At 36.9% G+C, this 14364-nt stretch overlaps 1 protein-coding gene across 3 annotated transcripts in view; it reads left to right on the top strand.

The window, feature by feature from the left end:
* The window catches only part of SMC5 (structural maintenance of chromosomes 5), a 141629-nt gene that overhangs the window by 17353 nt on the left and 109912 nt on the right, over window positions 1-14364 (top strand). For all 3 annotated transcript variants that reach the window (XM_075303918.1, XM_075303919.1, XM_075303917.1), the window contains exons 2-4: window positions 4762-5131; window positions 5202-5380; window positions 7895-8141. In XM_075303918.1, the coding sequence (XP_075160033.1) occupies window positions 4762-5131; window positions 5202-5380; window positions 7895-8141 (796 nt within the window). The remainder of the gene's footprint in view (window positions 1-4761; window positions 5132-5201; window positions 5381-7894; window positions 8142-14364) is intronic.

Here is a 14364-nt window from a genome sequence, read left to right as displayed (position 1 = left end):
CCAACATCTAGGTGCTTGTTTCAATCCATAGAGGCTTCCCTTAAGTTTGCACACTCGATTACTTTGGTCTTCATATCCTTTTGGCATGTTTCTTCTAATTCTCCATCACAGTTTGAGACATCAAACTGCGAGAGATGCATGTTCTGCGTTGCTGCTATACTTAATATAGCTCTTATTGTTCCCATTTTTGCTACTGGACTAAACGTTTCATCATAGTCGATACCTTCTCTTTGGATAAAGGCTTTGATTACAAGTCTTGCTTTGTATTTGTCTATGCTGCCATCAGGATTTGCTTTTACTTTATACACCCATTTTGAAGGTAAAGCTTTGGCACCTTTAGGAAGATTTTCTAAAACCCATGTTTTATTATCTTGAAGTGATTGAATTTCAGAGTCCATTGCAGATTTCCTTTGAGAACTTTGCTTGCTGTTTATTGCTTCAGAAAATGTAAGAGGAGTTTCTATATTACTTTCTATTTTTTGAGAAATCATAACGAAATCTGCATATTTAGAGTTCGATATTATTGTTCGATCTCTTAGACGTTTCAAAATATGTTCATCATCATCAGAATAGTCCTCAGGATCTCTATTCCTTTTGTTCGATGTTCATCCATCGAGTTCGGAATTTTGTAGTTCTTTATATATAGGATCATCTTGTTCATCTTCTGTATGATTCTCACCTAAGGTATCTTCAATAGAACGTTCTTCTCTTTGAACTTCCTCGATGACGATCTATATTTCCAATTTCTTGTGCCGGCTCTTCTTCTAAAGTGTCTTCATTTTCTATGTTGCCATTTTCGGATCTTATGTCAATAAGATTTTCTTTTGTTTGTGTGTTTACTGTGTCATCTTTATTTTTCCCAGTTTTGTTTTCACAATTGGATAAACTTTCATTAAATCTTACATCTCTTGATAATATTACGAGGGCAGTTCGGAAACTTCTTAGCCTAGCACAAAAAGCGCGGTATAAACAGAAAAAAGTTAAGTGTTTTGGAAACTTCCATCTCTGTTATGAACACATGTTCAATTTTGTTTCGATCTGGCAACTCCTTCATATAGAAACAGGTGTTCAAAAAAGACGCATCCGCAATTTTTTTACAATGGAAAATTAGAAATGCGTGCTGTCATTAAATATTTACATTAAAAAGGTTTGTCGGGTCAAGAAATTCATAATGATATGGTGAATGTGTTAGATGAAAGTGCTCCTTCATATGCAACAGTAAAAAATTGGGTTGCTGATTTTAAACGTGGTCGTACAAGCATTGAAGATGAACCACGTAGTGGAAATTGTAGCCAAAGTGCATGATATGGTAAAACAATAAATTCAGAGTACTATTGCAACCCTTTGGATCAATTAAATGTACAAATTCGAGAAAAACGTCCTGGCTTAAAACACAAAAAAATAATTTTTCATCAAGACAACGCACCAGCGCACAAGAGTGTTTTAACAATGGCTAAAATCAGCGAATTAAAGTACGCTCATCTTCATCATATCCAACTAAGTAACCTTTCACGGCCTTAGGTTAAAGTGGCAGCCCGATTAAGATTCAGACTCACTTAAACTATTCAGTCCATTGTGATAACAATCCATTTTACTCCTTCTTTGATTTGGAATATGTACGAAACATTCACATCCTATAATCCTTAAATGTTTGATTCTTGGTTTCTTATTTTACCACAATTCGTAAGGGCTTAAAATATAAATGGATGTTTTTACCAATTCTGCCCAACTTTCATCCGGAAATTCTGCATTCAGAAAAACCCGGTCTTCTTACATCCCAATTGTTGTGCTTCGACATCGAATGAAAATTAGTGAATAACATTATAGAATATGGGCTTAGCCTTAAGAGTAAATGCTAAAATAAGGACCCTTCCAAAGAAATTTAAAAGAGAATCTAGAAACATACCTAAGCAAACCACGGCTAACTAAGCCTACACAGAAAAAAATTCACAATTAAAGTCTTAATTGAGTTTAAAAAATTTCAATTACAAATTTAATTGATTCAACAATTTTTTTTATTTAAACAAAAAAAAATATCAATTAAGTTTTAATTGGATTAGTTAATTTTTAATAGACCTTCAATTAATTTTTTAGTTGGTACTGTCATTTCTGTGATTGAAGACATTTCAATTAAAAATTAATTGGATCAATTAATTTCGTGATCGAAGGCAACATATATTTTAACACCTGACAAAACTGAAAACCATCCTAAGCGCCCATTTGAGATATAACGACATTGAACGCTACGAAATGATTACCTAGCCAAAAATTAGGGTAACGTTTATTGCCATTGCCATAGGCTTTGGAACCTACTGATGATCTTACATACATATAAGTATAAGATGACGTTAACTTAGGTTGTACAGTAGAAGGTGACAGCTGGAGTGGAAGTGTGAAAAAAGGTCTCCAACAATTTTTACATCGGGTCGTACTTACTAAGCCAGCTATGAACGTTTTTAGATATGAGATTGTACACTCATAGAAAAAAGACAAAAAAAACTTCGCCCTTATTCCTGAAGTCGCCCTCGCCGTCGCTTTTTATCGCTTTTCGTCAGTCGCCACTAATTGGTATTCCGTTCGTCGATATATTCTGCTATCGAAGAAAATCGGTATTCCTGGTGTCGCTTTTTGTCGCCAACATTGTCAGTTTTTGTCGCCTTTAAATTTACCAGCGACGAGTTTAGTGTTTAATTTTTGAAGAAGTTTTTTAGATTTATTAATCGAACAATTGAAAAATAAATGTAAAAAATGGAAATTGTTAAGAGGTAAAGTGACTAATCTTCAACAATTACAAAAAAATGGGGAAAAATCAGTATATATAGCAGTTATGGTCATCACATTCAAATCATAGAAAAGAACACTGTACAATTAAAGTAAACGTACTGATTTTCAATTCCATTTATTTTTAATAGAAATCCTTCAAGGCCAATGTATGTTATTTAGCACCAAACTTAGGTAACAATTGTGTCGAACTTTGAATGATCCTTGGACACATAATGTCAACGTCGTTCCAATTGTAGATGCCGGATGTTGTTATTGTCCTAATGTAGATATCTAAATCATTTCCCGAGTCAAATTTATCATTTATTTTGATTTTCCAAGTCAACATTGGATTACAAACAAACAGCATTTTAAACGCAAATAATTAAAAATTCAGTTTTGCACATCAGCTGATTGTTTTCTTCCACGATGATCCTTGTGTTCACGATGATCCTTGTGCCATCTCAGCGTCGTCGCCATTTTTGTAGTTTTGGAAGCGAATATATATCCACATTTTTTCCGCGTCAAATTAAATATTTTTTCTTGATTTTCCGACTTAGAATTGCGTCAGAAATAAAAATATTTTAAACCGAAAAAATTAAATTCTTTTTTTTTGCACATCAGCTGATTGTTTTCTAGTGATATCGGCCTTTCATTACCGAGTATTGTAATTGGTACAAAAAGTAATCGTCGTCGTCGCCACTTCGCAGGAATACCAAATGAATGACGAGACGACTTAAAAGCGACAGACGACAAAAAGCGACGCCGAGAGCGAGGGCGACTTCAGGAATAAGGGTGCTTGCAGTCGGTGACTGCAGTTAATATTCTAATATTTGGCTGATAAAATAATTCAGGTTATGTGGTCTTCGATTGCACAGTGGAATTGGGTTGGTCCTGCATCACGATGGTGCCAGGTTCAATTCCCGGTCGGGGTAGTACTGGCAAAAATAATTAAAATTATTAAGTTCACCGCTTGTTCGTGTGTCTGTTGATACAACCGCTTTATTTTTTTTTTTGCCATTCATATTTTGAAAATTTCATTGAATTGATTCTTCAGAAGTACTTGATATATAAGACAATAAAGACACAAACCTTTTATCGGAGCTAGTGAAGCATCACTATTCTCGTCTAGTTTCTCGATTGCACTCAAGCTTGGCTAAAATATCAAATATTGATCAAATGATAATTGGGAGCCACCGTGGTGCAATGCCTTGCATACACTGGGTCGTGGGTTCAAACCCAGTTTCGACCAAACACCAAAAAGTTTTTCAGGGGTGGATTATCCCACCTCATTAATGCTGGTGACATTTCTGAGTGTTTCAAAGTTTCTCTAAATGGTTTCACTGTAATGTGGAACGCTGTTCGGACTCGGCTATAAAAAGGAGGTCCCTTGTCATTGAGCTTAACATAGAATCGGGCAGCACTCAGTGATAAGAGAGACGTCCACAACTGTGGTATCATAATGAACTAAATAGTCTAAGTGAACTGTAAATATCAAGCTGCCCTATACCTATCCTAACATTGATATAATAAAGGATTGAATAAAAAACACGTAGTTGAAAAAGGCCTATACCTAATAAAACTTCAACTCGACTACAATTTTTGTTGGCCCCCTTTGCCATTTATAGGCTTCTCTTGAAGCCAACTTTACACCGATAAGGGAGTTCTGCAACGTCAGGGCTCTAGAGAGGATGCATTAAAATGGTCATATTTGTTCAATATAGTTCGTTGTAAATACAAAACAATGACTTGGCAGTTTATTTAGAAATGCACAAAGCTATATTTATTACTAATCAGACGTTAGTTATGTTAACAACATCTGCATTGTAATCTTGTCAAAAACAAATATGTATAACAAAAAGTTTTCTTGTTTAATAAACCGTAACTGATTTCATTTTTGCTATTTTAACAATGTTTTCAGCTGTGTGTTCTAACTAATTTCTTTGAGGTGACATAATTAAATTATCTAAACTTATCTAATATTTTTATTCCTCATTTCAGTACATATGGTGAATGCATTTTTCATCCATCGGAGTATCTAAACGTTATTATAGGCCCAAACGGAACTGGTAAATCAACTTTAGTTTCTGCCATTGTGCTGGGCTTAGGTGGCGATCCCAAAATTCTTGCCCGCTCAAGTTCTATTGGTGACTACGTAAAAAATGGTTATGATTCATCTATCGTTACTGTTGAAGTGTATGGCCATGGCGAAGAAACCATTAAATACCAACGTACCTTCGATAAAGATGGGAAATCGCAATTTGCTGTGAATAGTCAGACAGTAACACATAAGAAGTTCTTGGAAAGTGTGGATAAATTTAAAATACAGGTGGGAAATTTATGTCAGTTCCTTCCCCAGGATAGAGTACAGGTTAGTACTTTGTTTTCTTATATATTTCATACATTCCTATAATGCTCAGTTTTTGGTTATCCCATTTTAGGATTTTGCAAAAATGAATCCCCAAGAAATACTGTCTAATACAGTTAATTCTGTTTGCGGACAAGACGTGATCGATAATTTAAAAAAATTGAAGGAACTTCGAAATTCTCAAGAGAATGGAAAATCCCTCTATAAAACTTTGTTGCAAAAGCTTGAGTCGGCAACGGTTCGTGTTGACGAGTAAGTCTGAAGTATATTTTTGTCGCTTTTATTTTCCGCAAAGTAACAGTCATGCCCAACAAAATGAGGTTGGCATGGCTCTTAATTTGAGCCCGATGCTGCCCGATTTTACATTTAGTCAATAGCATTACTGAGAGGGGATAATCCACCGCCGAAAAAGTTTTTGGTGTTTTGGTCGAAACTGGGATTGAACCTACCAATCATTAATTTATTTAATTCATTCATTCATTTCGTATTTGTGATGGTTCGTAGTGAGAGCTTTTTTTCCAGAAAAGTGGGAATTTATCGAATTTCGCGGGATCCCGCTCAAAGAGATGAGAAGAGATATACATTTTGAACATTTTATTATGTTAGAAATAGCTTAAGGCTGGTGTTTTCACCTCAGTGGATTCGTTTCACCTCAGTGGATTCGTCAATAAACAGAATTGCCGCATTTGGGCGAATGAGAATCCAAGAGTGATTGTCGAAAAACCAATGCACCCACATAGAGTGACTGTTTGGTGCGATTTATGGGCTGGCGGCATCATCGGGCCGTATTTTTTTCCAAAATGAGGCCGGTCAGGCAGTTACTGTGAATGGTGTTCGCTATCGTGAGATGATAACAAAGTTTTTATGGCCCGAATGGGAAAATATGGATGTGGACGATATGTGGTTTCAGCAGGACGCTGCCACTTGCCACACAGCTAACGAAACAATGGCTCTTTTGCGCAACAAATTCTATGGCCGTGTTATCTCACGTAATGGCGATGTCAATTGGCCGCCAAGATCATGTGATTTGACACCGATGGACTTTTTTCTTTGGGGTTATTTGAAAGAAAAGGTGTACGTCGATAAGCCAGCAACAATTCAAGAGCTAAAGGATGAAATAATTCGGCACATTAACGGCATAGAACCTCCATTATGCCTCAGCGTCATCGAAAATTTGGACCATCGGATGGAGGTGTGACACCGAGGTCGCGGCGCCCATTTGGCCGATATTTTGTTCCATAAATAATTGAGTAATACCAATATATCATAATAAAATAAAATTACAATAATTTCCTAAATAGTTTGTGTTTTATTCAAAATCAACATCGGCCCTTGAAATTTTAACCACCCTTTATTTTATTTTAACCTCTTCTCTTACATCAGCCAAAAATCATAACAACCATACAACAAAAAAAAAAAAATCATGTGAGTATTTATGTCGGGCGCTCGTTAACGTGAGTTCCATATTGAGTCTATGTTAGATAAAAATTCTGATTAAATACCTATATAGGTTAGGTTAGGTTACCTATATAAGTCTCCGTAGTTCTTGATTGTTTTATATAGAGGATTCTATAGATAATTATGAATGGATATAAACCAATATTTGTATGGTGGCTAGAGGGCATATACTATCGAATCGTTCTATATGGCCGTTATATCTAAAGGTGATTCGATATGGGCCATTTGCAATACCATCCGACCTACATAATGAGAACTACTTGTACCAAGTTTCATGTCCATAGCTTATTTCATTTGGAAGTGATTTCAACTGAAGGACATTTGTAGATCGGCTCAGAATTTTACCTCGAACCAGATTATATATAAACATGAAGGACAAAGTTAGTATACGAATAATAATGAAAACCTACAACAAATTACTGCATTGCACATAACTTCTATTTCTAACTTTGGTTATAAATTAATATTTCGAAATGTTTCGTACGTTCTTTCGTAGTATGTTATTGACGTTTTGTTGAACTTACACATTTGTGTTGTTTTACAAATTTAATGATACAACACCTGCTCAACTTAAAATGACGCTGACCCTTTGGGAAGCGCTGATCTAAACCGTCGAACACAATTAAATTATTTTTTATATTCCTCTCTACTTAGTCTAAATTAATCCAATGGTGCTCTAAATCATTTTTGTAGTGTTGATACTAATATTTTATATGAAACATTTTAAAGGAAAATTGCCGAGAATTCCCGCTTTTCCGAAATACCGGAAAATACCCTATTTGAATGTACCAATACTAATAAATAAAGCCCTCATGTAGTAATGGTTTACTTGAGCGACTTACATAATCGTTGCTTTATCAGACTCTGCTTTACGAGCCTGTAAATGAAATTTATCATTTCATTCCAAAACCTTTTTAATGGTACAAAAATGGCAGATAGCATGTAAACACATTGTTTTTATACCATTCGCTATAGTATGGGGCATAATAAGTTTGTCATTCCGTTTGTAACACATTAAAATATCGAGTTCCGACTATATAAAGTACATCCGTCCGTCTGCTCATTGTTATAATCCACCGCCGAAAAACTTTTTGGTGTTCGGTCGAAGCAGGAATCGAACCCACGACCTTGTGTATGCAAGGCGGGCATGCTAACCATTGCACCACGGTGGCTATCACAATGGACTGAATAGTCTATGTGAGCCTGAAATATCGGGCGGCCACTATACCTAACCTAAGGTTGTTTTGAAATTCTGTTGTGATTAAAATAAAAGTGATTCTAGAAAATTGATTTTTGTTTTGTTTTTAGGTTAAAACAGCAGTTGGAACGCTATAATGCACGGAAAGAGATACAAGATAAGCTCAGTGTTTGTTCGGCTAAAAAGCTACGTCTGGAAATTAATGAAATGCAAAAGAAACTAGCTGAGTACGAACAAGATTTGGGATTGGCTAAAGAAAATCTTACAACATATGAAAGAGACTACCAGAATATTTTAAAAAAGCAAGCTAACATCGACACCACAACAGATAAAATAAAAAAGGAAATTGATGAAAAGGTACGATTAGTATTAATGACATTTTATTAAAACAAGTATATACACCACCATGAATCAAATATAATAGTTTTCTTTGAAAACTCTTCGTCGTACCTAGTTACTTGAAAATATATAGAATTTCAGAGGGGTTTGATGACTGATATTCTTCCAAGCAGATAAGTTCAAACAGTACCCGAAGATAAATTTAAAGATTTGACATATGACTCAAACAAACAACCATTTTTGAGTTTTAGAGGAATATAAACATCTTGTATAAGTGTGCCAGAAAATGAACGCCTTGATTTGAAATCTAAAATTTGTAAATTTTTACAACCATTATTTAAAAGATTAGAAGAAGTAAAATCTGGAAATTTTACTTTCAGTTTCAAGCCATGTTCGTGATCAGTGCGCCTTCTATATCCTCAAGAAGTGAAATCGGTCTATAGTAGGCCTTACCAAAACATGAACCGATATGTACCATTTTGTACACACATATTTGTGGTCCTAAAATACCTTAAGATTTCCAATTTCAGACAAATCGGATAGAAAATATGGTTTCTAGAAGCCCAAGACCTCAAACCCAGGATCGATTTATATGGGGGGACTATATCAAAACCTGCGGCCACAACCCTACCGTCAAATGAGTAGCTGGCTACCAAAAACACTAACTTTAAGTTCGCTTGTATAGACCAAGTTTAAGCTAACTACTATGCAATGCAAAAATTACATTAACAAAAGTGTATACAATACGACAGCGTCATTTTTTGTAAACTCATTTGGCAGTTCATTAATAAACAATACCACGGGCTATAGCTTCGTTGAAAAATTCTTTCTTAAAATAGAGAATTACTGAAAAAGTATAAAGTGTTTTAACAGCTAAAATATATTTAAAATTATTGTGTGTGGTTGTTTGAGTATTTCTTACAAAAGAACACGAAGGGTGTTAGCAAACGGCATTTGAGAAGGCTTTTTAAGAAAGAAAAGGTTCTGTACTCCAAAAAACTGTATTGTTATATTTTGAAGTTGAAGTGTTTTATTTAATTTTTATATGAAAAAATGTTTGTTTTATTAAAATATACATTTTTAAACACCCTTTCATTGTAGTAAGGTGAGTACAAAGGTAAGGTCGAGTTTAGCCGCTAAAGTGAAAACTAAACAAGTAAAAAAGGCATAAAATTATACATATTTGTTGCAAATTTTATTAAACCTTGATGAGGTATAGCCCAAAGCTAATTTTCACAAAGTTTGTATTCCTTTAAATGGATTATTAAAGAAAAGTAATCGTGAAAAAATTACGATTTTAGCGGCTAAACTCGAACTTAATACCCACCTATAAGATTAAAAATAGAGAAATTTAGGACAATTTTAATAAACTAACTTTTAGTTGATTAAAAACTAAGTAACATTAAATTAACGTATTGGTAACTAAATTTAAGCTAATTGAAAGTAAAGGGTGATTCTTTTGAGGTTAGGATTTTCATGCATTAGTATTTGACAGATCACGTGGGATTTCAGACATGGTGTCAAAGAGAAAGATGCTCAGTATGCTTTGACATTTCATCATGAATAGACTTACTAACGAGCAACGCTTGCAAATCATTGAATTTTATTACCAAAATCAGTGGCAGAAAATCCGCTTTTTTATCGACAAATTTTGTTCAGCGATGAGGCTCATTTCTGGTTGAATGGCTACGTAAATAAGCAAAATTGCCTCATTTGGAATGAAGAGCAACCAGAAGCCGTTCAAGAACTGCCCATGCATCCCGAAAAATGCACTGTTTGGTGTGGTTTGTACGCTGGTGGAATCATTGGACCGTATTTTTTCAAAGATGCTGTTGGACGCAACGTTACGGTGAATGGCGATCGCTATCGTTCGATGCTAACAAACTTTTTGTTGCCAAAAATGGAAGAACTGAACTTGGTTGACATGTGGTTTCAACAAGATGGCGCTACATGCCACACAGCTCGCGATTCTATGGCCATTTTGAGGGAAAACTTCGGAGAACAATTCATCTCAAGAAATGGACCGGTAAGTTGGCCACCAAGATCATGCGATTTGACGCCTTTAGACTATTTTTTGTGGGGCTACGTCAAGTCTAAAGTCTACAGAAATAAGCCAGCAACTATTCCAGCTTTGGAAGACAACATTTCCGAAGAAATTCGGGCTATTCCGGCCGAAATGCTCGAAAAAGTTGCCCAAAATTGGACTTTCCGAATGGACCACCTAAGACGCAGCCGCGGTCAACATTTAAATGAAATTATCTTCAAAAAGTAAATGTCATGGACCAATCTAACGTTTCAAATAAAGAACCGATGAGATTTTGCAAATTTTATGCGTTTTTAAAAAAAAAAAAGTTATCAAGCTCTTAACAAATCACCCTTTAGTACAGAGTTGGGCAATTGACTACTTCCTATGACATCGCCATGTTAAAATAGTTAGTTGAGTCCATATAAAATCAATCCACGGTAGGGTAATTACAGGTATCTACGTAGTATCGTATGTGTTCGACAGCCGAAGAATATTCTTGCGTTGCTAGAATATTCCAAATTGTTATATTTGAGATATATAAAGAGCGCTCACATGGCGCTGCCGGTCAGTTGGATTTTAAAGTGCGAGTTGTAAACGTAGTCGGAGTGTAAAGTAAATTAGTGCAAATAAATTGTAGATTATCGTTATTCAAAAGAACTGCCCAGCAAAAAATTTTGGAAGTTCTTCCAAAGGCACAACTTTAAAAGCACTTCCAGAAGATGCACTCGCAATGATGTTCTTTATTTTAACTACACAAGAAGTTCTTTTAATTCAATTTTTTATAACATGCTTTTTCATATTTTTAATGGTTAATTTTAACTTTTTTTGTTTCAAATTGGTTAAAAACAGTTTAAGAATTCATAAAATGGTACAAATTATCAAAATTTTGTCGAAAAAATGCTAAATCCAATTTGAAAAAAGTGTGAATTTTTGAAAATATTTGATGTCAAACGTTTCAGACAAGCGTTAGAATCCATTAAAAATGATAAAAAAATGTACCTTCATTTGAACGCCATTATGACAATATATTATATATGGGAGACACCGTGGTGCAATGGTTAGCATGCCCGCCTTGCATGCAGGAATCGAACCCACGACCTTGGGTTCGATTCCTGCATCGACCTAACACCACAAAGTCTTTCAGCGGCAGATTATCCCATCTCAGTAATGCTGGTTACATTTCTGAGTGTTTCAAAAGCTTCTCTAAGTGGGGGAGATGATAAACCCATAAAACCCCTTAAGCTACGCCTATGCCATTAAGCAAATATCGACAAAGTTCTGCTCAAATAAAAAAATTGTAATCATCTGATAGCTTGAAACTACCTTCCTAAACATGCCTTGCGTATCGAATCGTTTTGGTACCATATGAACAAATAATGATGCCGATGCAAATAAAAAACGTGCACACATAAAATGCGGTTTTAAACCAACAAATGCTATCGTTTTTCTAAATGTCTAATGCTCACTATACATTACTTCAAACGTCGTTATTGAATAAAAGTTCACAGAGAGAAATTAAAAATTGTCATATGTGATATACACATTATTCAACAAACACAAAAAAAAATGACATGCATACGAACATAAAGTTATATTCAAAGTATTTCGTTATAAGGTATCTTCAACACTATCCTAATGAAAATATATTACAAATGTGTATTTCTCGATTTTACTTTTTGTTAATATAAAATTTCAAATTGTAACGATAAAATTACGTCATCACGTGTTAGAAACATCTATTGTTGTTGTTGCAACAGTTTTTAATGTAATTTTATCAATTTTGTTCTATGTTTTGGTACTTCAACTGGTGTCCAGATTTAGGAACTCTGCGACAAGGGTGGGGTGCGTCCAGAGTGATCTCGTAGTGAGTCGGGTAGGTTTAGCTGGGCAAGCGAAAAGGTGACGAGTGTCATGTGGCCCTTGGTCACAGATGGGACACACGTCAGCTACGCTGCTATCAATCACTTATAGGTAGGAATTTAGGCGTCTGCACCTGCCTGATCTCAATTGGGCTAAAACCACCCTTGTCTGCCGTGGGAGGTCTCTTTCCTCCGGTGCTATGGGCGGTGGTCGGAATCCGAGAACAGGATTAACCTTGTAGCTTCTCATCGCTTCAGCTATAGTATCCCCATGAATCCTGTTCAGACCTGTCTGATATGCTGCCTGATCTAGAGGCTCACTTTTGTAACGCTGGATCTCGCGCTCTAGAAGGTGAAGATCAACCCTTACATTCTTGGGAGGAGGTTGCCTATCCACAAGATGGCGATTTGGAATACAACTTCGATAGCAACCCAAGAGGCAAGCGAAAAGGTGACGAGTGTCATGTGGCCCTTGGTCACAGATGGGACACACGTCAGCTACGCTGCTATCAATCACTGATAGGTAGGAATTGAGGCGTCTGCACCTGCCTGATCTCAATTGGGCTAAAACCACCCTTGTCTGCCGTGGGAGGTCTCTTTCCTCCGGTGCTATGGGCGGTGGTCGAACTCCGAGAACAGGATTAACCTTGTAGCTTCTCACCGCTTCAGCTACAGTATCCTCATGAATCCTGTTCAGACCTGTCTGATATGCTGCCTAATCTAGAGGCTAACTTTTGCAACGCTGGATCTCGCGCTCTAGAAGGTGATGATCAACCCTTACATTCCTGGGTGGTTGCCTATCCACAAGATGGTGATTTGGATGTCAACTTCGATAGCAGCCCAAGAGGTACTGCTTTGACAACATGTAATTGTGTCGACGCACCGGGATGATCTTGGTCTCCTTATAAAGGTGATCCAGGGGCGTACTGCGGAGACATCCTGTTGCAGTTCTAAGGGCAGCGTTCTGACAGATCTGGATGTTATTCCACTGCGTGTCGCTTGTCTGAGGTGTCCACACTGGCGCTGCATAGTTTACCACTGACCGGCCAATTGTCTTATAAGTAGTCAGCAAGGTTTCTTTGTCCGCACCCCAAGTGCTGCCGGCAAGTGACTTGAGGACATTGTTTCTACCGCGGAGGTTGTTACAAATTGCTGTGGCATGGCCAGACGACTTCAAAAGGCTGTCGAATGTGACCCCGAATATCTTAGGGTAGTTTACTGTCGGAATTATTTCGCCATCGACTCCTAACATTCAACTGCCTACATACTTCCGCCGTCCATGTAGTGAACAGTGTAGCTGAGGATTTGGTGGCAGATATCCTCAAATTTCTAGGAGTGAAATAACTGGTAAGATCAGCAATGTAGACGTTTAAACGATCGCATATGTCATCAACAATGGGCCCGGTTGCCATGATTGTACAGTCGTCCGCATATGATACAATCTAGAAGCCGTCAGGAGGCGGTGGAATCGAGGACAGGTGGGGAACTCCCTGTTTAACTTTACAGGGTTTCGACTTCTTGTCCCTGAATTTCACGTACGACTGACGTCTGCACAGATAATTCGGAACCCAACGCTGCGTTCCTGCCGGTAGGGACGTATTTTCGATGTCCTCGAATAGTGTGGCATGGTTAACCGTATCGAATGCCTTCGATAGGTCAAGTGCCACGAGGACCGTCCTATGACACGGCTTGGACTGATTCAGTCCCATAATAATATGTGCCGAAATGGCATATAAGGCTGTCGTCGTACTAAAGGGTGATTTGTTAAGAGCTTGATAACTTTAAAAAAAAAAAAAACGCATAAAATTTGCAAAATCTCATCGGTTCTTTATTTGAAACGTTAGATTGGTCCATGACATTTACTTTTTGAAGATAATTTCATTTAAATGTTGACCGCGGCTGCGTCTTAGGTGGTCCATTCGGAAAGTCCAATTTTGGGCAACTTTTTCGAGCATTTCGGCCGGAATAGCCCGAATTTCTTCGGAAATGTTGTCTTCCAAAGCTGGAATAGTTGCTGGCTTATTTCTGTAGACTTTAGACTTGACGTAGCCCCACAAAAAATAGTCTAAAGGCGTCAAATCGCATGATCTTGGTGGCCAACTTACCGGTCCATTTCTTGAGATGAATTGTTCTCCGAAGTTTTCCCTCAAAATGGCCATAGAATCGCGAGCTGTGTGGCATGTAGCGCCATCTTGTTAAAACCACATGTCAACCAAGTTCAGTTCTTCCATTTTTGGCAACAAAAAGTTTGTTAGCATCGAACGATAGCGATCGCCATTCACCGTAACGTTGCGTCCAACAGCATCTTTGAAAAAATACGGTCCAATGATTCCACCAGCGTACAAACCACACCAAA

The sequence above is a fragment of the Haematobia irritans genome, chromosome 4 (assembly GCF_050003625.1).
Source record: "Haematobia irritans isolate KBUSLIRL chromosome 4, ASM5000362v1, whole genome shotgun sequence".
Taxonomy (NCBI): Eukaryota; Metazoa; Arthropoda; class Insecta; order Diptera; family Muscidae; genus Haematobia; species Haematobia irritans.
This window is presented reverse-complemented; position numbering and strand designations above follow the sequence as displayed.